Here is a 27,925-nt window from a genome sequence, read left to right as displayed (position 1 = left end):
AGTGATCAAGAAGTTTAAAAGCCTGGACAGGGAAAAGTAAAGGGAAAAAGGTACACAATTCTTAGACTTTAAAACAACAGCAACAAAAACTACTGTCAGTCTAGAACCTCTTAAAGCTTCCTGGTTTTCAAAGATTTAGAAAGAAAAACCAAGGGGGCGTCAAATTTAAAACAGTAAACATAGAACCTGAAAATAATAGAGATATATATTTAACCTTCACACAAATCCTATGATGTAAATGCTTTCAGGAAACAAAGCTTGGAGAGGTTAAGTAATGTGACCACTACATACGCCAACAATGTATAAAAGATATAAGTTTAACCTTGGTCTGTCCAGCTCCAAAGCTCATGTACTTTTTTTTCTGCTACTTCATTAAGTCCTGTTAAATTCTGCATTGACAACTGCAGAGGAAAAGAACTGATGTTCCTTAAAGAAGAGTTCACCTTTGCAGTGTGCTAACTCTGCTTTTGTTGAAGAAAAGAAAGTAAATGTTATGGAGTGCACTTGTTTTGTCTATTTATATAGACATTTTAATTTTTATTTTCTTTCTAAATCCTAGATATGGAAAAAAAATCAATCGTTAAAAATCAGGGATTTGAAATAATGGAGCAAATGAATTTTTTTCTCCTAAAGGACAAACTTGTGTGTAAGAGAACATTCCTTGTGCTGGGGTTGTCTGTGCTAGCTGTGTTCAGCAGTGTGCATTTTGGTTTCCCTGGATCAGGAGGACTGTGCACGTTGGTCATGGCTTTCCTTGCAGGCATGGGATGGACCAGCGAAAAGGTGAATTTAATTTTAAGTTTTTCTGCTCATGACTCTTTTCTAATGAGATTAAGTTTGCTTTCCAGATACTTTCTTAGTATCAAATTAATAAAATATTTCATTATAAAAGCTGTATTATATGCATATGCAAATGTACGCCCAATGTTCATCTTTTTTTCCTCCTTACACATTAATCTATAACTTGATGCCTTTACTTAAAATATATCACAGTCATACTACCGTAATGCCTTCCTTATTCTTTGTAATGGCTACAGAGTATTGCATTTTATAGATATTTACGTTGTTTCTAGTTTTCTGCCAAGATAAACAGTGCTTCAATAATATATCCTTACATACCATATTTCATAAACTCTGAGTCTGTCAATTGTAAAAAACACAATTATTTCATATGCCATCAAGAAAGAAAAAAATTAGTGCCAATTAAACTATAACATAACATTCTAATTTCAGAAATGTTAAAATATAAAAATATGTATCTTAAAATCAACAAAATATAGTATATATTTTAGTTTATACAATAAATTTCTAGAAATAAGATTGCTCTAGGAAAGAGGACTCATATTTATTCTTTTGATAATGTCAATTTGACCTTTTAAAAGACTGTACCAATTTATATTTTTACCAATATTATGTGAGAGGATCTGTTTTTCTGATCTGAGTATAAGTCTTTGAGATATTTGCTGATATGAATTAAAAATATATCTCATTATTATTCTGATTTTCATTTCTTTATGGGCAATGCTAATCATGTTTTCATATGATTACTACCCAGTTTGTTCAAAAGCCTTTGCCATTTTTATAAGGTTGCTTTGGTTTTTCATACTGATTTTCAAGATTAAGAATGTTCATTTCGTTTATATGTATTATGGAAATTCACTGATTGTCATTTATTTATTTTAATTTCCAGATGCATTTTTGTAGATGTCAACCTGATAGGATCGTATGCTATTCTGCTTAACAAAGATGTTGGTGACCTAAAATAAATGCAGCTGTATCATTTTGAGATAATCTTATAAAGCCTGAAGACAGCTGTTCAAAATAATTAAACTTAAATAATTAAAATAATGCCATATGAAAAATATGGAAACGTTATAAATTTTGAAATGAGATATATAATCATAACTCAATTAAGTGGATCTCTGTGGGGATCTTCCATAGATAACATTCATTTTGGGTAAATAACATTCATTCTCATAACAGTGTAACAGAAATGCTTTCTGTCACCACCTCTTTAAAAATCTTTGCAAATTGAAAGCAACTCATTATATTATATTGTCATGGGTAAAAAGATAAAAAGGAATTAATAAATTTTTATTGCTACTCTGTGTGGCTCTGTATGAGGCACTAAGTGGATGTGGTCATTTATTTTCACAAAAATACCTTTGAAAAAGTATTATGATTTCTACTTTATAAAAGCTATAAAGTAGAAAGACTTAAATAATATGTCCAAGGTCACAAAATTAGAAAATGGCACTGAGATTTAGGCTCAGATTTATTTGACTCCAAGGTGACTTATACTATGCTGTAGTACAACTGTAGCATTATTGTACATGACACAATTTTATATTTTGACATCTGTTTGAGTAACACCATGTGTATTAAAACATAATTCTAAACTTTTACAGTTTAAAATTTAGTTTCTAAATTCATAAATGATAGGATAAAAAGAGTAAACAATGAGAAGGAGCAATATCATTGAAACAGAGCATAAAAAAGTAGTTTTAGCAACAGGGAAATCAAGGAGAGACTGATACCTCCAGCAAGTGGGCACTGGATAAGAGCACAGAAAGAAAAAGGAGGGAAAGGGAAACTAATCACTTCCAATTACACTGTATTCAGAGAAACTGTAATGTGGTTATCTGAAATGATTCTTACAAACCAAACCATTGTTCCCTTTGTTTACATTTCCTGTAGCCCTGCTACATAGAATGTCAATGTAACCCCACAACCAGAAAGATAACTATTAACATTTTTTTAAATATTCACCTCTAGTAACTCTCCTATGTGAATCTCTTTATCTACACACATGGATGCACCATAGTTGTTTTTTTTTTTTAGCCCATTCCTTTATATATAGTTATAAGGTTATTTCCAATCTCTGCTACTTTAAATTGTGCTGAAATGATCAGAAATTGATCACTTCCTTAAGGAATATTCCTAACAGTAAAATTTGGGGGTCAAATAATATGAACATTTTGAGATTTTTGACACATATTACCAAACTGCTTTCTAGAGTTCTATCCATTTACTTTTCTTCCAGTAAAATATGAAGTACCTGGCTCATTACAACTTCACTTTAGAATAGTTTTCTCAAACTTTAGCAGAATTACCTAGAGGATTGTTAAATTAGAGTTCTGGGCCCTACTGCAAATTTCTGATTTTAGACCGTGGTGGAGCTTGAGAATTTGTACTTCTAATTAATTTCCAGATGAGACTGATGCTGCCAGTCTAGGGACTACACTGTGAACCACTGGCTTAAAATATTATTCCTTTTAGGCCAGGCGCGGTGGCTCAAGCCTGTAATCCCAGCACTTTGGGAGGCCGAGACAGGCAGATCATGAGGTCAGGAGATCAAGACCATCCTGGCTAACACGGTGACACCCGGTCTCTACTAAAAAATACAAAAAAAACTAGCCAGGCGAAGTGGCGGGCGCCTGTAGTCCCAGCTACTCGGGAGGCTGAGGCAGGAGAATGGCGTGAACCTGGGAGGCGGAGCTTGCAGTGAGCCGAGATCCGGCCACTGCACTCCAGCCTGGGCGACAGAACGTGACTCCGTCTCAAAAAAAAAAAAAAAAATTACTCCTTTTAATCTTTAGCCACACTAATAGGTAAAAAGTTGCATCTTGTTTATTTTGTGTTTCTTTAACAGTGAAATTGAACAGTTTTTCACATATTTAGCCACTTGTATTTTTTTCCTTTTTCTTTGATAGGTCTTTTGTTCATTATCTTCCAAAGCATAATGTGTGTTGATTATCCATCTGTAAGATACACCCCCAATACACACATCTATATAAGTGATGACACAGTCTTCATTACTCTGGGCTTATCTTTTATACAAAGCATATTCAATGACTCCATTTTCTTTATAGGCAAATTCATTTTAGTTTTGACATTATGAAAAACCCACAAGAAGATACGTTGTAACTTTTCTGTGTTTTTCTGTGTTTTGCAATATATAAGCCCATGTCTGATATTCAACTAAAGTGTTACAATCAAAATATAAATTGTGGCCTTTGTCTGCACTTTAGAAATAAAAAATAATTTGATACAGAAATCTTTTTAGTCCTTCTACTTTCATTACTATTCTGAGTGTATGAAACATATTCAAGGACTTCTGTTAAACGATTAGTCCTAGCAACAAAAGTCTAAGTAATCTTTGTACCTTTTTATATTGTTCACTTTTAACACTTAGATATTTTACATTTTAATGTAGTCAGATCTATCAGTCTCTTATAATAGTTTTAATTTTTTTGAAGAGCTCTTTGTTAGTGAAATGTATGTTATTTATTCTTAACAATAATCTTGAAAGGTAAATATTACAGCAACTTTTAAAATCAGGATACCAAGGCTTACAAATACTAAGTGTATTGTGAAGGTCAAAAATATTTGACCAGAGGACAAAAAGTAAGTGGCAGAGCCAGGATAAGAATATACCATTTGAGGCTGGATGCGGTGGCTCACACCTGTAATCCCAGCACTTGGGGAGACTGAGGCGGGCGGATTATGAGATCAGGAGCTCGAGACCAGCTTGGCCAACATAGTGAAACCCCATCTCTACTAAAAATACAAAAAATTAGCCGGGCATGGTGGTATGCGCCTGTAGTCCCAGCTACTCAGGTGACTGAGGCAGAGAATTGCTTGAACCTGGCAGGCAGAGGTTACAGTGAGCCGAGATCGTGCCATTGCACTCCAGCCTGGGTGACAGACCAAGCCTCCATCTCAAAAAAAAAAGAAAAAAGAAAAAAAGAATACACCATTTGAATATATCAAAATGGTTCCTCAAAGAAAGGAAGGAAAAGTAATGTTTATTGACTCTGTCATGTGGCAGGCACTCTCCATATCTTTTCTAATTTAGTACTCAGGAAAGTTCTTATTCCTGTAGGAACCAAACCAAAGTTCTGAGTTTGGATTCCTTTTCTTACCTTATTCTAAAGGATAGCATAGGGCCAAGAGCTCCGACTCCTCAGGCCAATCTCAACTCTACAGCTTTTACTAGGTGTGTCTGACCATGTACAAGTTATCTAACTTCCCAGTGATGATGACAAACAACTTCACTGACTGGAGGATTAGGTAAAATAACCTATACAAAGCACTAAGAAAAGTGCTTAATCATAGAATACATTCAGTAAATAATAACTCTTATTATTTTTATAGTTACCTCCAGAACAGCATGATATCATACTAAGAGCATAAGATTTAAAATATGGAGCTTGGGATGCCAATCCCAGTTCTACGACTTTCTAGCTGTATAATCCCAAGCAAGTCATTTGCCTTCTCAAATAGTTTTCTCAACTCTAAAGTGAATACAATAATCATCTAAAAAATTGCTGTAACTATTATGTGAGAAAATGAAAATGACACACTTGTCAGTTCTACAGTGCTGTAGCAATATTGTTGACAAAGAAGGTTGATATGACAAACTGCTGAATATATTAATAGTAAGTCCTCATTTTAGCACTGTCAATAGGTTCTCAGAAGCTGCAACTTGAAGTGAAAGGACAAATAACAAAACCAATTTTACCATAGGCCAATTGATATAAACAAGAGCTAAGTTCCTAAGGCATATTTCTGGTCACAAAAACATCACCAAACTTCTGAATAAAAAGCAAAACACTGTGAATATTAAACATTGAAATAATTGTGATCTACACATACATTTCAGAAAGGTTAACAAAAACAAGTAAGATAATAGGCCTGAGCCTATCCCAGAGGCTCAGGGCACAAGGCAGGCACCAACCCTACACAGGATGCCGTCCCATCACAGGGTGCATTCACACACACCCACACTCATTCATATAGGGACCATGTAGACACATGAGTTCACCTAATGAGAACATCTTTGGGATTTAGGAGGAAACCAAATTACAGAAAATGCTTTCAGATATGGGGAGAACATGAAGAATTGATTTTTTTTTTCTCGTTATTGGAGAGAAACAATGTTGAAAGAAACGACATTATTTGAGGACCTGGTGTATATATTGCAGATCCTTAAATTGTGTAATTATAAGCATTGAAATGTCGTCCAAAAATATAGCTTCTTTTTAGTTATCAGAAAATCTGTTCTATGTAAATTCTTAGGCAGTATAACAGGTACTGCTCAATTGCCCTCCAAAAAAGCATTATCAATTTGCTGTCCTGTCAAGTGGTGAGTTTCCTTACAAAGTCAATGAATACTTTTCGTTATTAAAACATTTTAGTATTTTTCCAACGTGGTGTTCCCCCTTGAGAAAAAAAAAAAAAGGCATATCAATTTAATTTGTGTTTCATGATTACTCAGTTTTAGTGTCTTAGATTTTGTGACTATTTGTAGCTCTTCTTCTGTGAATTAGTTGTGCATATGTTTTGCCCATTTTTCTTTTTTTTTTTTTCTTTTCGGCTTTTAGTTTCAAGGGGTACATGTGCAGGTTTGTTACATGGATAAATGGTGTGTTGCAAGGGCTTGAAGTACAGATAATTTTGTCACCCAGGCAATCAGCATACTATTTGATAGGTACTTTTTCAATCCTCACCCTCCTGCCACCCTCCACTTTAAAATAGGCCCTAGTGTTTATCAGGCCCTTCTTTGTGTCCCTGTGGACTCATTGTTTAGCTCCAACTTATAAGTGATAACTGTGGTATTTGATTTTCTGTTCCTGCATTAATTAGCTTAGGATTATGGCCTCCAGCTCCATCGATGTCACTGCAAAGGACATGATTTCATTGTTTTTTTATGACTGCATGGTATTCCATGGTATATATGTACATAGTGTATATGAGTCCTTGCCACATTGCTTGTTCTTGTTGGCTTTGTGACATATCAGATGATTGTAAGGGTGCAGCTTTATTTCTGGGTTCTCTAGCCTGTTCTTTTGGTCCATGTGTCTGTCTTAGGACCAGTACCATTACTGTTTTAGTTACTGTAGCCTTGTAGTATAGTTTGAATTCAAGTAGTGTGATGCCTCCAGCTTTTTTCATTTTTTATATCTGCATAGTATTCAATGATGTATCTGTACCACATTTTATTTATCTGTCTACTGTTGATGGGCATGTAGGTTGATTCCATGTCTTTGCTATTGTGAATAGCACTTTAATGAACATACACGTGCATGTGTCTTAATGGTAGGATGATTTCTGTTCCTTTGGGTATATAACCAATAATGGAATGGCTGTGTCAAATGGTCATTCTGTTTATTTGAGAAATCTCCAGACTGCTTTCCACATTGGCTGAACTAACTTACATTCCCACTAGCAGTGTATCAGCATTCCCTTTTCTCCACAACCTCACCATCATCTGTTATTTTTTTACTTAATAATAGCCATTCTGTTGGTGAAAGTGTAAATTAATTCAACCATTGTGGAAGACAGTGTGGTGATTCCTCAAACACCCAAAGACAGAAATGCATTTGACTCAGCAATCTTATTACGGGGTATATACCCAAAGGAATATAAATCATTCTATTATAACCACACAAGCATGAGTATGTTCATTGCAACACTATTCACAATAGCAAAGACATGAAATCAACATAAATGCCCATTAATGATACATTGAATAAAGAAAATGTGGTATATATACCCCATCGAATACTATGCAGCCATGAAAAAGAAGATCATGTCTTTTTCAGGGACATAGATGGAGTGGCTGGCCGTTATCCTTAGCAAACTAACACAGAAACAGAAAACCAAATACCACGTTTTCACTTATAAGTGGGAGCTAAATGATGAGAACACATGAACATGTAGAGGAGAGCAACACACACTGGGGCATATTGTAGGGTGGAGGGTGGGAGGAATAGGATCAGGAAAAATATAACTAATAGGCTTAATACCGGAATGATGAAATAATCTGTACAACAGATTCCCATGACACAAGTTTACCTATGTAACAAACCTGCACCTGTGTCCCTGAATTTGAAATAAATTTTGCAAAAAATTAAAAAGTATCAAAAGATGTACAGTTATGTTTCCTTTGACATTTGGTCACCCAGTTTACTTCCACAAGCTCAGATATTGTGGTTAATTTTAAATATTAAAAAAAAAAATAGCCATCCTGACTGATGAGAGATAGTGTCTCATTTCGGTTTTGATTTGCATTTCCCCAGTGATTAGTGATGTTGAGCATTTTTATATGCTTGTTTGCTATATGTATGTCTCCTTTTGAGAAGTGTCTGTTCATGTGCTTTGCCCATTTTTTAATGGAGTTGTTTTTTGCTTGTTGATTTGTTTGAGTTTCTTAAACATTCTGGACATTAGACCGTTGTCAGATGCATGGTTTGCAGATATTTTCTCCTGTTCTAAAGGTTATCTGTTTACTCCATGGGTAGTATCTTCTGTTGTGCAGAGTTCTTTAGTTTAATAAGGTCCCACTTGTCGTTTTTTATTTTGTCACAATTGCTTTTGGAGTCTTCATCTTGAAGTCTTTGCCTGGGCCAGTGTCCAAAATGGTATTTCCTGGATCTTCTAGGGGCTTTGTAGTTTTCGGTTTTACACTTAAGTCTTTCATTCATCTTAAATTGATTTTTATATACGGTGTAAGGAAGGGGTCCAGCATCAATCTTCTGCATATGGTTAGCCAGTTATCCCAGCACATTTTATTGAATAGGGGGTCCTTTACCAGTTGCTTGTTTTTGTCAGCTTTATCAAAGATCACGTGGTTGTAGGTGTGCAGTTTTGTTTCTGGATTATCTAGCCTGTTCTATTGGTCTATGTGTCCATTTTTGTACTAGTACCATCTGTTTTAGTTACTGTAGCCTTGTGGTATAGTTTGAAGTTGGGTAGTGTGATGTCCCTGGATTTGCTCTTTTTGCTTAGTATTGCCTTGGCTATTCGTGCTCTTTTTTGATTCCAAATGAATTTTAGAATTTTTGTTTCTAATTCTGTGAAAAATGTCATTGGTTGTTTGATAGGAATATCATTGAATAGGTAAATAGCCTTGGACAATATGACCATTTTAACAATATTGATTCTTCCTATCCATGAGCATGGTATGTTTTTCCATTTGTGTCGTTTCTGATTTCTTTCGGCCATGTTTTGTAATTCTCATTGCAGAGATATTTTACCTCCCTGGTTAGCTGTATTCCTAGATAGTTTGTTCTTCTTGTGGCGATTGTGAATGAGATCACGTTCTTGATTTGGCTCTCAGCTTGTATGTTATTGGTGTATACAAATACTGATTTTTGTGCATTGATTTTTTTTATCCTAAAACTTTGCTGAAGTTGTTTATAAGAGCTAGAAGCCTCTGGTCAGAGACTATGAAGTTTTCTAGGTATAGCATCTCTATATTATTCTTGATATAGTATTTCTGGGTATAGTATAATCTGTGAAGAGAAATAGTTTGACTTCCTCTCTTCCTAATTGGATGCCTTTTATTTCTTTCTCTTGCCTGATTGCTCTTGCTAGGACTTCCAGTACTCCGGTTAAATAGGAGTGGTGAAAGTGGGCATCCTTGTCTTATTCTGGTTCTCAAAAGGAATGCTTCCCCCTTTTGCCTATTCAGTATGATGATGTTGTCTCTGGGTTCATTGCCCATTTTTCTATTATGGTCTATGTCTTTTTTTATTGATTGGCTAATGTTTCTTATTCTGTTATACATGGTACAGATATTTTCTTCTAGTTTGCACTTTTTTGGTTTATGTCTTCTTTCTCCACAACACATTTTAATTTTACTCTAGTCAGTTGTGTCACTGTTTTCCTAGAGTGTTTCCCATTATGTGTTACAAAGTTAGTTCTTGTATCAATTAGAGTCCCATGAGGAAAGAGAAATCACATAGTAACTGGAATAGGGAAAGTTGATTATTAACCAAACCAGGGATTCGAGTAACAAGATATTGGCTAGTAAGATGTGAAGACATCCTTAAAGAATATAGGAATAGATATGCCTATGGCTATAATAGATCATCCCCTTAAGCCTGTCCCCTCCTCATTCCTGCCTACAGGGCTGAGATCCAGACTTTGTCAGAGCCTAGAGAAGTCGCTGTGGTGCTGTGCTTGCAGAATTTGCTGAAAATCTACCTTCCCAATTTGCAGGAGATCCATCCCCTAGGGTGCATGGGGAGGTATCTTGATCAAGAGAATCTGCTATGAAACTGCCCCAGGAGTATGCTAGGGAACCTAATGGCCACTAGGTGCTGCTGGCTGCATGAACTGTAGGACCCTGATACTGGAAAAGCCACCTGGGATGCAGGAACCTAGAGCTAAAGCCACCAGTACATGCTATAAGATCTTGCTAGGAAGAGCCATAGAAACCAGGAAGAAAAGCACCTTCAGCATGCAATATCTCTTTAGCACACTCTACTGACAAAGTTTAACATGGTGCTACCTGGCAAAGGAAAAATATTTTAAAGGTCCAGCTGCATATTCTGTGGAGCAACAGTGAAAGAGGAATTGGAGATAATGGGTAATAAAGTGATATATTGCACTGATAATCACTTTAGTAAACCTGGATTTTACTCTTGTGCATGATTTGAGATAATCTTAAACAGTATTTTTTTGTACAGATAAAGCTGGAAACAATTTAAAGATCTGTCAATAAAGAAATGATTGAATAAACTATGGTACTTCCATACTGTAGATTACTATGCAGCAGTAATAGGGGCATATCTACATATATGTACCAATATTGCAAGCTCTGTGAATCATATTGTTGAAGGAAAGGTGACATAAAATTTTAAACTACAAAACACTACTATATATTACAATATGTATACACACATGCACACACACACGATGTATTCAGAAGTAGGAGTCCTCATAAGATTATAAGAATCTTTTTATTAACATCCATGTACAAACTAATATTTAGTATGCCAAAACACCTAATGTATCTTAACTGTATTAGAAAGATCTTCATGCAATTTTTTTGCTCTGTTCTAGCTAACCTTTTAGTTATAGATGGCACAGAAATAAAGCTTATCTCAGGCCAAATAATTCAAACCTCAAATTAATAAAATTCTTTGCATTTGTAACTTCACATAATAAAAATCTGTGTGTGTTTTGTTGTTCTTTTAGGCAGAGGTTGAAAAGATAATTGCAGTTGCCTGGGACATTTTTCAACCCCTTCTTTTTGGACTAATTGGAGCAGAGGTATCTATTGCGTCTCTCAGACCAGAAACTGTAGGTAAGAATTTAAAAGTGTATTTTGTTAAAATTCACCTTTTTTGGTCAACCTACTTACCAATAAAATCTACTTTATATATTCAGTTGAAATATCTCCAGTTGGTATGTGTACAGTGGTTCCTATTGTCAAAATTATATAAAAAGTTAATTATGATCTAAGTTTTTTAGAGTAGTTGGTTAGAAAATAATGCTTGTTCATCTAAGACAGTATATTTTACACATTTAATATTGTTCCTTGTATATAAAAGTGACACTGCTGACCACTACCCAGAAAATTCAGGCCTTACAATTCTTTTTCCAAGGGTAAGAATATTCATCTAGCCTTGTCCTGAACAAGAGTGAGAATTTTAAAGACAACTATTTAGTTCTATAGTTTGTACCCATGGGATAGAAATGCCTGGTTGTTCATTAATTATTTTATTTATTCATACATTCAAAAGCCATCATATTAAAACTCTCTTGATTCAAAACACTGCACTTAAAAATTAATTTGCATACATGTACTCATTATTTCCTCCTTTCCTTCCATCACAGTATTCTTCCATCCATACTAGGAATCCCATCTCTGGCTACCTCCTTCCGAATCTTCTGTATGGATTCTTTCCTTTTCTCATACATCGTAAATATCCATATCACAATTTTCTTCTCTTCAGAATTTAGTCTCCAATCTCTCTTACCTTAAAAAAAAAAATGCTTCTCTTCTGACACATGCTGCAACATGGATGAACCTTGAGAACATTATGCTAAGTGAAATAAGCCAGTCACAAAAAGACTAACCCTGTATGATTCCACTTACATGAGGTATCCAGAGTAGTCAAACTCATAAATGGTACTTGCCAGGGGCTGGGAGTAGAGGGAAATGGATAGTTGTTGTTTAATGGGTATAGAGTTTAAATTCTGCAAGATGAAAAAATTCTGGAGATTGGTTGCATAATAATGGGAATATACTTAATGATACTAACTATACACATAAAAATCATTAAGATGGTGAATGTTGTGTGTATTTTACTACAATTAAAATAATGTGTATTAAAATAATATGTTAAACTTATATATGTATAAATATATATATATAATTTCTCTATTTCACTTTCCCCCATCTCTACCATGCTACCTCTCTCATCTTCTTTCCAGACTTTTCAAAATAGGTCACTACATTCCCCTTTCCACTTCAGTTTCCATTTCCTTCTATACATTTTAGCGCAGCTTCTGCCTATCACACAACCTGCCAAGCTCTCACCAAGGTAATATTGCTAAATCCAGTCTTTGCTTTACTTGATCTCTCAGCAGCATTTGCTGCTTTTGACCCTCTAACACTTCTTTATATTAAGTTCTTAAACTTCTTATTTCCCAGGGCTGTTTGAGCCTTTCCTTACACCACATGTAGCTTAAACGCTGCCCTTTATCAAAGTTCTTTCCAAGGCCTTCTGTGCCTCTGGCTCTATATCACTTCTCTAACCTTATCTATACTAGTGACATCAACTGTAAACTGTATAATTCCAAACTATTTATCTCTAAATCAATATATCCAGTTGTTGATTGGACAGCACCACTTGTATGTCCTGTTAAACTTCAAACTCAAGTAAAACTTCCTTCTCATCCCTTCTCAAACTTTCAATGTTTCCTTCTGGGAATGGTATCAACTCTTTATCTTGTACTTCAGGCTACAGATATTTTTGAATACGTTCCAACCTTGAAGAAATACCTTTCAACAAAGAACCACAGAACTTTCCCATAAAAAAGCCATCTGGGGTGACAGAGCGAGACTCCGTCTCAAAAAAAAAAAAAAAAAAAAAAAAAAAAAAGCCATCTGGCAGATTTACAACGGATCCTCCCGCTATGTCTATCTGATGTTTTATCAACCCTTTGAATTTGAGAAAAGTACTTATCCTTTCTGAGTTTCTGGTTTTTTCAACTATAAAATAATACTTATCCCACCGGTTGTAAGGACTAAGTAAAATAATACATTTAAAGCTTAGTACAGCACTTGGCACAGAGTAAACACTCAACAAATGTTACTTTTTAAAAAAATCACGCTAATACTCAGGAGTCATCTTAGCTGTACCATTCTTAGGTCCAGTAGCATGCAGCAGCACTAGTCACAATCCCTTGTTTGGCAAATGATGATGAACTTGTCTTTATCAACAGAGTTCTACAGGACTACATGGAGTAGCTGTATATGTTAACCAGGGATAAATGGGACCAGTACGACCATTACACATCAGTATGGTGAAACAGTGGTAGACTGCCAGTGTCTGTTTTGATTGGTCAGTGCCCAGCCAGCTCTGATTGGCTAATTCCCTCCATACTGGCTCATAAACACTTTGGATATCACTTCTGGTCTTATACCCTGTAAAGAATTATTGACTTTTTGGGTGAAAATATTACTTTTTCCTCTTTTATGCCCTCAGTTTGTTTATACCTCACTTCCTGTATAATCTACGAATTAGTTGTTTATGTTTCTGTCTTCCTCTGACTTTCAGGCAAAGTCTATATATTGTACATTTATGTGTACCCAGTACTTAGTTTAAAGCTTATTACTTATCATTTAATCATATCATTTAATAAATTCTTCTTACACACATGAAAAAGCATGGTTCTTGCTATAAAACATAATACATATATAACATTCAAATCTTCCATATAAGAATTCAAATGTGCTTAATTTCTGGTTTTAATCTAAGGAAACACCTTATTTTAAACAAATTGCCTGATTGATCCTTAATATTAATTGTTTTTATATATTCTGCCTAAACATTTTTGTATTTGTAATTTTTTAATGCTTTAAAAATTATTTCTGTTGATGGTTATTTTGAATTAGTTACCATGAGATACAGTTTCTCTCCTGGTATTTTATTATTTCTAAAAATTGAATATTTCTTACAGGCCTTTGTGTTGCCACCGTAGGCATTGCAGTATTGATACGAATTTTGACTACATTTCTGATGGTGTGTTTTGCTGGTTTTAACTTACAAGAAAAGATATTTATTTCTTTTGCATGGCTTCCAAAGGCCACAGTTCAGGTATGATGGATAGGATGGCTTAGTATTTTAACTGCTATTTCTGCATGACACCTTGAAATATTGAATCAGAGGGCTTGTTTAAATTTAGTGAAAATAAATAATTGAAGTGGATGTGTGAAAAGTTTATCCTAATCTGTTCTTTAAAAACTGTATTTTTGGTATATTCATTCCTTAAATGTGATAGCTCATTAAATTTCCTTAGATCACCAGGGTACAAGTAAAAATCCAGTAAATCCCTATTCTACTAGAAAGCAGTAGTAACAGGAGAGAAGAGTTTGAATTTCATCAGTCAGCACTCTCTAAGTCACCCAAGGAAAGAGTTGTTAACTCTTTTCATGTTAATAGCTTCCAAGAAAAGAATAAAATAGAAATAACATGGCCCCCTTAATGTTTGGAGATATTTTAATGTTAATATGATTGACGATCAGTTGAGCTTGACCAGAGTCTTTGTATGTAATGGAGAAAAGATTTATTGAAAAACAACCTAGAAAGTAGTTTATTGATTTCCTAGATTATTAGTTGGTATTAATTATTCAAAACTCACTGAACTTCCTGGCAAATGTCTCATTCACTGAACCAAAAATTTTTGTATTCTAATAAACATGTGATAAATAAAGCTATTATAGATAGGTGCTTGAATTTGTTGACCATGCATTTGTTAGAATACCTATGATTGCTAATTAAGTTAGAACTATATAGATTATGATTTGTTGCAAATGTGATGTATCTTTGGTTGTATAGTTTCAGACTAATTACATCAAACAACATTTAACTGTTTTGTCCCAGATTATTTTATAATTAAATATTCAAATTTCTGTTATTAAGGAATTAAAAATCAAGGTTTTTTACTTAGGAGGCTTTGGGGGATGTGTATGCTCAGTAATTATATTCCAGATTTCAATTATATGCTCTTTGCATTTGGGCATTACTCCAGAATTTCCCCCACCCCATCAGACTTTCAAAAATGTCTGAAACATAATGGCTAAGAGTTCTATAAAAAGGTCTCTGGACAGCAATGTGACCAACCAAACTTCAGGAGTTCTATTGTAGAAGGGAAAGGGGGCATTCAGGTTTTTGTGAGCAATTAGTAGTTTCTGCCATTGTGTCAGATGCACACTTTTCTTTCTCATTGTCTTAGAGGCTTACATTGTTCTCTGTGGAATAAGGGAAAACCAGATTAATTAATACATTTTTCCCATCTGCACTGATAATATTGCATTTTACCTCTACAAGAAACCGAGAATTTTCATAATACTTTCCAATAGATACATTCCAAATAAAATATTTCACCAACTTGTGAGGCAAAGGGTTGACCAAATACCTAATAAAATCAGCGTCAAGTTGTCAAGGTGTCCACTATTTTCATGTTTCATGATGTTTGACAATGAGTTTAAGCTCTAAAGTAATATATATTTATTTAAAATTTAACAGTTTTCAGTAGGTATCACTGCATGTTTTTCATCTTATTTTTTAGTTCCAGATTCCTAAAGATAAAAGGAGATGACCAATAATTTTCATCTTTATTCAGGAAAAATTTAGTACATAGAACTTTATGTTATATTTAATTAATATTGTGAGTCTGGATTTGCTTTGTGTTTTGAAATGTATTTTACTGATATTTATGTAACCCTACCTTACACAGATAGGTACAAATGAGTCATCAGTATGTTCCCACACAAGGGCAGAGAGAGTTTTTAAATCATCAGAACCAAGCTGAGCTGGGCACAGTGACTTACACCTGTAATACCAGCACTTTGGGAGGCTTAGGAGGGAGGATCACTTGAGGCCAGGAGTTCAAGACCAGTCTAGGCAACACAGCGAGACCCTGTCTCTAAAAAAGTAAAAAACCAAAACAAAAAAAACCTGCAATACACTTTGAAAGAAGACTAAAAGAACTTTCTTAGTTGAGCAAAAAACCAAGCAATTTGCTTTTGCAAACAATAAAAAAATTCATTTTTTATATGTGCTTGTCTTATCATGATTTCATCTTTACCCTTAAACTTTTATAGGCTGCAATAGGATCTGTGGCTTTGGACACAGCAAGGTCGCATGGAGAGAAACAATTAGAAGACTACGGAATGGATGTGTTGACAGTGGCATTTTTGTCCATCCTTATCACAGCCCCAATTGGAAGTCTGCTTATTGGTTTACTGGGCCCCAGGCTTTTGCAGAAAGTTGAACATCAAAATAAAGATGAAGAAGTTCAAGGAGAGACTTCTGTGCAAGTTTAGAGGTGAAAAGAGAGAGTGCTGAGCATAATGATCAGAAAGCTGCTACTTTTTTCGAGATGCACATTGAAAAGTGTAGCTATTTCTTTAAACGGCATTTTTAGCCCTTGCTCTTTCCATGTGGGTGGTAATGATCTATATCACCAACCTTAATCTCTCTACCTTTTTTTTCAAACACCCCTTCATCATCCATCTTAATTTGCATAAGGACATATCTACTTTAATATACTACCACAGTTTACAGTTAACATGGGAAAGACCAGCTTCAGTATCCTCTTCAGCTAGGATTGCTCTAACTTTTACCTTTCACAGTTTCCTGATTCATATTTGCCCAGGCTCTGATGCTTTGAATTGGTTTTGGCTCCTCTTTTTTGGTTTTGTTTTTGTTGTTAAACATCATAATGCAGTCGCTCATGAATTTCTACCCTCGTTTCCCTGATAATCTGCCTTTTCTCCATTTCTCCTTCCCTTACTATCTTTCTTTAAATTACTGTAACTGATTGGTCCCACTAAAATTTTAAAGTACATGAAGTATCTTCATTGGTTCATCCTCTTGCCCCCTCCAGATGTCAAAAAACTTTATCCTGCCCCCTAGCTGACCACGCAGATTCCTTTATTTCAGCCGCCCATGTGAGTCTACCTTCCCATAAGGAGTGCCCTAATCCAGCCCTTTTTTTATTTGTTTCTTATGACCCATATCTTTAGGCTCTTCCCATTTCTAGTTGGGAGATAGGTAAGTTTCAAATCTATGCCAGTCTCATGAATATTACATTAGGGTAATGTGCTATAATGAAGAAACAAAAAATACAGTGCTTAAAAGAAAATAGAATTCTATTTCCCTCTAATGAAACTGGCTGGTTGGTTAATACTAACAGGGTTACTCTGCTCATGACGTCTGCTCAGAGTCCCATGTCTTTCTGTCCTGAAGCTCTGCCATGTCCTAGCTTAGGACACGGCTTAACTTATTTACGCCAGAGGTTGCAAACATTTTTTGTGAAAAATCAGACCTTGGCGATGACCTTGAGCAGTAGGATATAAATAACTCCCACAGGCTTAGCGTTCTAATAATGGAACACTAGGCATAAATGGGTTAAAAATGGATCTCTACCATGTCTCCATTCTATCAAGAAAAATGCAAGTATAGCAATGTATTTTTGAGGAAGGGATGTGGAAGTTGGACACATCTCTTCTCCTACATTTATTGGTAATGATCATATCCAGCTGTGAGGCAACTAAGTGTTGTCTCTAGGTAAGCATTCATACCCCTAGGAGGAACGGAACATCAGATTTTCGGGGCCAGAGTTTCCACTGTGTTGGATGTTACCATCACTTAGTAGCATATTCTTACATGCAAACAAAAGCTTTTGAAAGACATTGCCTTAAACCAAAAGAGTGACTTCTGTGGCAGTAATTTCAGAAATTGTGACTTGCCAGGAGAGAAAATATTAGAAGAAAGACTTACCTGCATAGGTCATATTTTATCCTACTTTGTAACAGGCCATCTCTGCTTTTGTGTATCACTTGTTAAGTTCCTCTTCACTCTAGGTCATCTTCTGTGTAGTTACTGAAATAATCACATTCACATACAGTTTACAGTTTTTATCATGTTATCTGTGTACCTGAAGTGTTTATTATATACTTGTCATATCCTATCTAAACTCCTCGACCTGGAATTCAAAGTTCATTTTAATTTTGAAGCAGATACTAAATATGTATTAGATTAATGAATTATGAATATCCTAATCCCACCAACTTGATCTGCGTAATAAAGCCCATTCCTCTCTTCATTAGACTTCTGTTTGAGCCCTATCCACCATGGCTTTCACCTCTATTCAAAACTAGTTTAATATTCACTTCTCCTAAATAGCCTTTAATTTTATGTCAGCTTGACTTTGGTTACCTATGGTGCTGTATTCCTTTAATGTTTATGCTCTTGGTTTGGACTTGATTAATTTATACCAGAGGTCAGATAAGTGTTTTGAACTGAACTTCATTGGTTAAGTGCACTTTGCTGGAAGCACCATAAACTTAATAATCATCTGGTCCTCTATTTTTCCTGGCTTTAAAAGTAGATGCATCCAAAAAATACTTACTGAAAGCTTTTGAGATCCAGGCACATCATCAAGAATAATATTGTCCCTGTCCTTAAGGATTTAACAGTCCAATAGAGATGACAGACAATTAAACAAAAGAATGCAAAACAATATGATAAGTGCTATTATGCAGGAACTACAGGGGTGCTAGGGATCTCGTGGCAGGAGCATTCAATCAAACCAAGGGTGGTGGAGTTTAGGCACAGCTTCCTAGAGAAAGTAGGGTATTGGCTGAGGGATGATTAGGACTTAGCCAGCAAAACGGATGTGAGACCAAAAAGTGTTACACTTCATGCTGTTTCCCAGGTCATCAGTGGCATTTTCTCCAAGTAACAGGCTTGGAATATTTATTAACTTATACAAAATACAGTTACTATAACTAAATGAGAATGCTGTTGAATAAGTTTAGGGCCCCTAGGAAAATTAGAAATGGAAGTCCACAGAGTATAGAAATGATTGAAGGACACCTCAAACAGCCACTGCCAATACCTGTTTCATTTTGCAGGTCATGCAGCAAGCTCTTTTCTACCTCTAAGAGGGTAGCCACCATCTAAATCTCTGTGACTGCCCAGTGCTGGCCTTTTGACTTCCTCTATTTGATCTCTGAAATTTGTGCCTATTCCTCGAAGCTCTTTGTAGGAATTTATTGCTATAAGACTATGTTGCTGTTATATATCATGGAGCTGGTGAGGTCAAGAATGACAGAGGCTGACCATTCAGCAGGGCTCACCATGTGAAGGCCAAGGTTTGTTGCCACATGGAAAGTCACATCTCTTGACTTGGTTGGTGAACTTAGGGTTAACCTGATAGAGTACTGACCAACCCAACCTATCCCCACTTAAACCACAGATAGAAACAATTACTCTAACTTTTGGGCCCCTTATACATACTTCTGTCAGAGCACATATAACACTTTTTAAAGTTTATTTACATGTTTGTCTCTTATTAAACCAGCTCCCTATGGGTAGGAACCTTTTCTTAGTTATCCTTGAATCCTCAGCATTTTTCACAGGACATGAAACACAATAGACATTTAATAAACATTTACTGACTAAATCTGAGAGTAAGGGGATCCTCTCTCAATATCAGAAAGCTACTTGCCACACAACAGTTTGGATCTTAGTCTGCTTAGTCTATCTTAGTCAGCTTGGGCTGCTATAACAAAATACCATACACTGGGTGGCTTACACAACAGAAACTTATTTCTATTAAAGGTTGGAGGTTCAAGATCAGGATGCCAGCATTGTTGGGCTCTGGCGAAGTCTCTCTTCCTGGCTTGCCAATGGCCACCTTCTCACTGTGTCATCACATGACGCCGAGAGAGAGCAAGCAAGCTCTCTGGTGTCTCTTCTTATAAGGGTACTCTGATCATATCATGAGGGCCCTATCCTCATGACCTCACCCAAATCTAATTGCCCTCCCAAATCCTCATATCCTAATACATCACATTGGAAGTTGGGGCTTCAACATATAAATCTGTGGGGAAGGACATAATTCAGTCCCTGAAAGAAGTATCGTGTTTCTCAGGACAGTATTTTCCTCTGTGGTATTAATTCCCAATCACCTTGATTGACCTTGATGTCCTCAAAATTTCCTCAGGTATACATTTGCAAATGATCTCACCCACTACATTCTTTAAAAATAATATTGATTATTTTTTCTGATTATAAAAACACATTTTCATTGCAGAAAATTTAGAACACAGAAAAATACAAACAAAACTGAAACTACTTTAATATCAACATCTATTTTATTTTGATTCTTTAAAATTATACTGCAGTTTTGGGGGATGTATTTTCAGAAAGATATCAACTGAATTTGTTGGGTGAAAGGCAACATAAATACTTCATATTTGACTTTTATGATGCTCTGCAGATTAAAGAATTTTGTTGTATATAATGAATGCTAAGCCTTCATGTTTACATTCAGATACTCATTTTGCAATGAATGAAACAGACAAATCCCTGCTTTCATGGAGCTGTTTTTAAAACCCATTTACTCCCTCACTCAGAATATATTATAACATGCCTACTGTGTGCCAGGTCTTGTGCTAGATACTAGGGAATACAGTGATGAACAAGATATTCAAGGGCTTGGTTTTCAATAGAACTTGAATTCTAATGGAAAATTGACCCTGTGAGGAATACAAATATGAACAAAACATGATACTTACCTTTAAAAACCTTAGAAGGAAATAAGATATGTACAAATAGCTAGTGTAGAAGTTGAGGAAATCTTAGAGGAGCTAATACTTGAACTAGATCTTGAAGAATGGAGAGGATCTGGACGGATGGGGTAGTATTAGGGAGTAAGGTGAAGAAGGGAACAACTAATGTGGGAGGCTGGCATATTAGCAAAGTTTTGAAAACAGTAAAGCCTGGAGCATAGAAAGTGATTAGCACTTGAGACTGATGAAGAGAATTAGAGATAAAACTAGAAAAGAAATTTGGCACTGAAATCATACTAAATAGATCATTGGCCAAATTTTTATTTTTATTGAAGTACTTTCAGAAGTATGAAAATATTTATGTAGAAAGTTTTAAAACTTTTTTATCATGTCAAATATAGTTTTAAAAAATTGCTCTCAGTTAAGATTCTCCTTATTCCTCAAAAGCTTTTGCTTTCTATGGCCTTGTTGCAAATATTATTAATTTACTTATTTTTAAAATACTATTAATTTTTATAAGAAAGGTTATCAGATAATTATTTAAATTTTTTATTGGTAAATTTTCATTATATTGTCTCCCAATGAACCACTATATTTTGTCAATGTCTCAGAACGTTATATTTTTATATGAATCATTTATGTACCTCTCTGTAACAGGTGGGAATTGCTTCATGGCATTTGGGGAGCATGTAATATATTTATAGTTGACTGACTCAAATCCAGCCTGAGCCCTCTGGCCTGTTGAGAATTCCAAAACTCCATTTGTTGATGTGCCCTCCATCTTCCTTGCATGGACCTTAAAGCACTTACCTGTCCAGGAGCCCATTCCTTCTAGAGCGTAAGAGTAGTGCCCTGGAGGCAAACAGACTCCTAGCAAAGGTCTTCCTTCTCAGCTCTACCATTTGTCCCACCTCCCATTATCTTTAGGGATCTACCTGCTTTTCCTATGAGTACAAAACATTTCCTTTTCATGAGTACAAAACATTCCCTTAATCCTGTAATCATGAAACCCTGTCTACTCTCCTGAAATGAGGAAGAAAATTAAATCCTTGCTGAGATGTGTGTATCACGTTGAAGGAGGGAAGGTGTTAAAAACAATAAAAAGGGCAGGGATGTGGTGGCTCATGCTTGTAATCCCAGCACTGTGGCAAGCCAAGGCGGGCAGATCACTTAAGTCCAGGAGTTCAAGGCCTCCTGGGCAACATGTGAAACTCCTCTCTACTAAAAATAAAAAAATTAGCCAGGGGTGGTGGCGCCCGCCTGTAGTCCCACCTACTCAGGAGGCAGAAGGATCACTTGAACCAAGGAGGCGGAGGCTGCGGGGAACCTAGATCGCACTCTGACCGGGGTAATAGAGTGAGACCCTGTGTCAACAACAACAACAAAACCAATAAAAAGATAATTTCGTATTTAAGTTACCCAAGAAGGAACTGTAATTTGAATCAGATCTTAGATGATGACTAAGAAAAAGAACACTCCGGTAGAGGAATTAACGTTAGAAAACACACTGAGTCAAAAAGGAATACAGTGTTCAAGAGTAAACATTGTTTTGAGTGTCAGGAGAAACATTAGATAGGAATGGGTCGTTTATCTTTCTAAGAAATTTGCACTTTCTCCAATAATGGTTGTTTTTGTCTTTTATAGGAAGCGTGGATTATATTCCTGGAAACTTTGGGACTGAAAGGCCAAAGCTTCTGGGTCCACCATCAACGCAGCTCTGCTTTCATTTCTTTCACATACAACTTTCCACATAAGATTTCAGGCGGGGGAAAAAAACAAACAAAAAAGGTTTTATATTGATAACAGTATATTGTTTACTTTGTACACAGTGTCTTTGTTCAGACACTTGCTGTGTCTCATTGCACCACCACAGCGTCCTTTAGAGATGAGAAGACAACCTCAGGGAGATGATGTATTTGCCTAGGTCCCATAGCTAGCAAGTGACAGTGCTGCAGTTTAAGCTCAGGCCGTCTTGGGGAGAGACCGTGCTCTTTTAGGGGAAACAATCTGAGTTTTGACAAGTTTACTTCTGGCACATGCAGTCCCCAGCACTGCTTTTTGGCTAAAATGCCCAGTGATGTCAACTCTGTCCCTGGATTTCTACAACCCGATGAGTCAATATTCAGAAGAGACGTCAAAAGGAAAGGGTTCAATAGACAGAAAACACACCAGACACTCCCGGGAGCCCCAGAACCCTGGTCTCCGCCGGCGCGGGCGGCCAAGACGTCACTTAAACGCGCTGCCGCCCCCCCGCCCCGCCCCGCCCCGCCCCGCCCCTGCACGGAAGTCTAGCCGGGCTTTCGCGTCACTACCCTGCCCACCTGGGTGGCGCGTGGCTTACGCAACGGTTACTGGGCTCCCGGGCCAGCGAGGGCTGCGCAAGAAGTTGTAGGTACGGCCCATTTTTCTTAACTCCGCCCTTCCAAGCCCTTTGGCGCCAGTCCCGGGTCTCCCGCGATCATTTCCTTGCGGTAGGCCCCAGGAGGGCCTTTCCTCCCCGCTCAGTTCAATGTGATGCTTGGGCTCCTCTCCCAGACGCTGGGAAAATAGCCACAGACATTGTCTCTCCTCTCCGTGATTCCTTTCCTTACTCTCTCATCCCACATCTTTCTTCTTTGTTCTCTCTTCCTCCTGTTTTTCTTATTTTACAATTACTCTGCAGTAAGAAAGAAGAGATCTGTCAGTCAAGATTGACTGCAAAATTTTATTAATTTTATTAAGCGTGTACTATTTTACAAATGGTGGATCCCTGCAAATAAACCTTCACATACATGCTCCTGTGATTGAGGATTCTGGGATTGGTTGCCCATCCTGAGAAAGCTGTCTTCCCCCACCCACCCACCTCCACGCCCCTTAATCCTGTTTACTCCTCTTGGCTTTAACCCAGTGGACAAGCACTTCCAGCAGTCCCCAACCTTTTTGGCACCAGGGACCAGTTTCATGGAAGACAATTTGGGGCAGCCGGGGGGAGGCAGGATGGGATGAAACTCTTCCATCTCAGATCATCAGGCATTAGATTCTCATGAGAAGGTGCAAGTTAGATCCCTCGTATGCACAGTTCACAATCGGGTCTGTGCTCCTATGAGAATCTAATGCCTTTACTGATCTGACAGGAGGTGGAGCTCGGGCATAATCCTGTAGCCCCATCACCTGCTGTGTGGCCTCTTCCTAATAGGCCACAAACCTGTACCTGTCCGCTGCCCAGGGGTTGGGGATCCCTGCTTTAGACCAGTGCTTTTGAAGGAAAAAGGACAGTTGCACACATACTGTGTCTGTCACATAAATCAGGAGTGTTACAAGAGCTCTTCAAGGGACCATACCAGGTCCCTCACTCCCCTCTTTGGGTTTCCTAGAGCCTATGAAATAACAGATTCGGTGATGTGGGGAGATAATTAGCCCAGTTGGCACTGAGGGAGGCCACACCCCACTCTCTGATTTTCCTTAGAGATAAATATAATTACTTGTGCAACAGAAGCATGAAAAATAACACTTATTATTGTCACCCTTAGAGAATTCATGCCCCAAATATTTTAGTCACTGTGTGCCTATGAAAAGGGCATTCATATTTATTGTCCTCTGGTATTTTTTTTAACTTACTTTTTAAAATTCTATACAGATTTAGTTAGTACAAGTTCAGTTTTGTTGTGTGGATATATTGCATGGTGTTGAAGTCTGGGCTTTTAGAGTACCATGATTTATACTGCTGTTTTTCAGTTGGCTCTTGTCGGAAGGTCCTGGCAATTACAAGACAAAAGGAAATAGGCAGCTGCTGTAATAGTAACATATAACGTATCGTTTTTATAGTACTTCTCATTTTATACTTATTTTCATACTCATCCTGTTTAAACACTTCTGTTGGTTAACGAAATCCCATGTTACTGGGGTGTTTACTAAACACTGAGATTGAACAGTACCTGGAACATAGTGTAATATATTTCCTTAGAAATATATTCCATAGTGTAATATATTTCCTAAGTGTGAAGAGAAACCGGTAGTGAGTTTGGAGGGAGTGATAGGATCTGATTTACATTGTAAAAACGTTTGTTCTGCCTATTACGTGATGACTGAATCATACTGGGTGGGGAGCAAGATCTATAGCAGAAGGCAATTGCAGAAATCCAAAGAGGAATGACAAGTTCGGGATAAAATAGCAGAGAAGTAGATGTATGTGAGCTCTATTTTGGGGGCAGAGCCTACAGACTTTGTGATGTTTTGAATATAGAGGTGATGAAAAAGGAGTCACCTCTAGCCCCTAAGTTTTTGTCTTAAGATTGTGTGGATGGTTATGCCATTTACCAAATGGAAAAGACTAAAGGAGAAAAAGGAGCAGCCAGGGTGGAGTGGGGGGTGGGGGGTGGAGTTTTATTTTGCTTACCTTGATTTTTATATTCTTATTAGAAATCAAAGGTAAGCTGAGTCTTGAGCTCTGCAGAGTGCAAGGAACCAAAGATACAAAGTTGGGAGTCATCAGCATATGTAAAACTACCTAGGGCAAGTGTGCTCACAGAGAACATTGCATTGACTAGTATAAAGCAGAGGAAAAGAAGCAAACAAAGGAGATGGAAGAATAGCCAATGAAGTAAGAAGAAAATCTGAAGAGTGCGGAGACATGAAAGCCAAAACTGGCCGGGCATGGTAGCTCATGCCTGTAATCCCAGCACTTTGGGAAGCTAAGGCGGGAGTTCCAGACCAGCCTGACCAACATGGAGAAACCCCGTCTCTACTAAAAAAGAAACAAACAAAAAAGCCAAGACTACAAAACATGGCCAATGGTATTGAATCATGCTTAGAAATCAAGTAAAATAAAGAGATCTGTGCATTGGATTTTTGAAACATAAAGTAGTTTTATGCCTTGACTAGTACAATGAAGAGAAAATGTGGTGTCAAGAAATTGACATAGTACTGCTGGCTGGGCACGGTGGGTGGCTCACACCTGTAATCCCAGCACTCTGGGAGGCCAAGGCCGGCAGATCACAAGGTCAAGAGACCTGGCCAACATGGTGAAACTCCGTCTCTACTGAAAATACAAAAATTAGCCAGGTGTAGTGGCATGCGCCTGTAGTCCCAGCTACTCGGGAGGCTGAGGGAGGAGAATCACTTGAACCTGGGAGGCAGAGGTTGCAGTGAGCCAAGATCATGCCACTACACTCCAGCCTGGCAACAGAGCGAGACTCCGTCTCAAAATAAAAAAAAAAAAGAAAAGAGAAAAGAAATTGGCGTAGTATTATAGACATCTCAAGATGTTTTACTATAAAAGAGAGCCAATAAATGGAGGTAATAGAGGAATATGTATGATCAAAGAAGGGTTCTTAAAGATAAAGGATAGTTAAGCATATTTAGACTAATGGGAATAATCCAATAGAGGGGGTGGAAATGATGGTATAAGAGAGTGTGTATATTTTAGGAGTGAAGTCTTTGAGAAGATAACAGGGTATGGAATCCAGGGAATATATAGAAGTGTTGGCCTTAGGTAGGAACATGAACATATAATTTTTTTCTTTTTGAGACGGAGTTTCACTCTTGTTACCCAGGCCGCAGTGCAATGGCACCATCTCAGCTCACTGCAACCTCTGCCTCCCAGGTTCAAGCGATTCTCCTGCCTCAGCTTCCTAAGTAGCTGAGATTACAAGCACGCACCACCACGCCTGGCTAATTTTTTTGTATTTTTAGTAGAGACAGGGTTTCACCATGGCCAGGCTGGTCTTGAATTCCTGACCTCTGGTGATCCGCCCGCCTCGGACTCCCACAGTGCTGGGATTACAGGCGTGAGCCACCACGTGCAGCCACATGAACATATAATTTATAGTAATAAGAAGAAAGACAGCAAGTATGGGTAAAGATGCAGATAGATGGGTAGATTCAGTGGTCAGAGGTGAGACCTTTATGCCTGATACTAATACTTTTTCTCAATGAAGATAAGGTATGACGCAAGAATAGTAAGGAGTGAGGAGGCGTATTTGAGTAGGAGGTTTAAGGGGAAAAGATAAGGTACAAAATAGTCATTTGGAGGATGGAAAGCAATCAGAATTGTAGCACAGCTGGGCAAAGTTGAGTGGCCATTTGAGATTTGTGGCCCTGTAAGTGAGTGGCTAAGATACAGTGGAAGAAAAAGACAATAGGAGCTAAGGAGATCAAGGAACTGAAAGACTAGAGTGTTGGGTGTGTAGACCACCTGGGTATTAGTGGTTGACTTAGGAGCTAAATTAGTATTTGAGCCCAGATATCCTGACTTTCTAGGTCAGAGGGTTACCATTTCACTGTGAAACAGTTCACAGCACTACTCTTTTGTGCCACTTACCTACCCTTTTGGTCAACATTAAACAAAATTGTGTACTGACTTTTTTTTTTTTTTTGGGTCCATACATTCAAATTATAAACTGTCATAGGCTGGTACTTTTGTCTTGTCCCTTTCATACATTAATGTATACTTACTCAATTTTTGGCTTGTTTTTCTTTGTGATTTTTAACCATTTCCATCAATACGTATTTATTAAAGTACAAAAGTCTATCTCTTGGATGGTAAGGCGAAGATGAAGAATTAACTTTGGAAATCCTGTAGCATTACAGAGCTAGGATAACCAGTCATAAGGAAACTTGATCTGCATTGACTTTAATAACAATAATAATAATAGACATCATTTTGGATAACCTTTTACATGTTATGCTTTTATTTTCTCTTTATCTCATTTCATTCTTGTAACTGCCTTTTTCAGATGAGGAAATTGAGACTTAGAGAGGTTAAGGGTCTTGACCAAGGACACATACCTAGTAAGTGGCAGAATTATTAATCACAGTGTTCTGACTCTTAAGTCCCATGTTTTCCACTAGATTAGTTTGTCTCTTTGCTTTTTACACTCTGTTGTATCCAAAGTGATATCAAAGAAAAACTCGCTGGGTAGAAAGTATTGGCTGGTTGGTGGCCTCTTAAAATGCAAAGAGTATTTAGTATGTGTTTAAAATCCAATAATTGATGGTATAAATATTTATCTACTATATACTATATTAGGCAATTCAGATAACTCAGAAATGATTATGGAACTGTCTCTTGTTTAATAGTAGGGAAATAGATGGGAACACAAGTCACTAAGAAGCATTTCTTGGACTTCTCTCACATTCTAAATGTGCTTCCACAATACTCTATATTGACCACAGTCTGTACACAGAGGAGAATACAGTATCTGTAATATAATGGGCTCTCAATGAATAGTTGTCAAATTTTAAAATGATGACAGTTAAACAAGGAATTAAAATAATGGGGTGCATGCTGTGATAAGTGTTGGATGCCATGATAAGGATGCATGTTGAAGGTAGTGTCAG

At 36.9% G+C, this 27,925-nt stretch overlaps 2 protein-coding genes across 21 annotated transcripts in view; both read left to right on the top strand.

The window, feature by feature from the left end:
• The window catches only part of SLC9B2 (solute carrier family 9 member B2), a 58,006-nt gene extending 34,618 nt beyond the window's left edge, over positions 1 to 23,388 (top strand). For 8 of the 20 annotated variants that reach the window (XM_065545279.2, XM_065545280.2, XM_074040242.1 and 5 more), the window contains 4 exons: positions 634 to 783; positions 10,990 to 11,098; positions 13,984 to 14,120; positions 16,130 to 18,135. In XM_065545279.2, the coding sequence (XP_065401351.1) occupies positions 634 to 783; positions 10,990 to 11,098; positions 13,984 to 14,120; positions 16,130 to 16,351 (618 nt within the window). In that variant the 3' untranslated portion in view covers positions 16,352 to 18,135. Of the gene's footprint in view, positions 1 to 633; positions 784 to 1,690; positions 2,128 to 10,989; positions 11,099 to 12,760; positions 12,903 to 13,245; positions 13,689 to 13,983; positions 14,121 to 16,129; positions 18,136 to 22,252 lie in introns of those variants that run through there. The other 12 variants (XM_074040243.1, XM_005555573.5, XM_074040233.1 and 9 more) reach the window with 5 other exon arrangements.
• SLC9B1 (solute carrier family 9 member B1) overlaps positions 22,871 to 27,925 on the top strand; it is a 122,119-nt gene continuing 117,064 nt past the window's right edge. Inside the window, exon 1 of the mRNA XM_005555564.5 lies at positions 22,871 to 23,000. The gene's annotated coding sequence lies outside the window, so the exon portion shown is untranslated. The remainder of the gene's footprint in view (positions 23,001 to 27,925) is intronic.

The sequence above is a fragment of the Macaca fascicularis genome, chromosome 5 (assembly GCF_037993035.2).
Source record: "Macaca fascicularis isolate 582-1 chromosome 5, T2T-MFA8v1.1".
Lineage (NCBI taxonomy): Eukaryota > Metazoa > Chordata > Mammalia > Primates > Cercopithecidae > Macaca > Macaca fascicularis.
The sequence above is the reverse complement of the archived record's forward strand: the minus strand, read 5'-3'. Positions and strand labels throughout refer to the sequence as shown.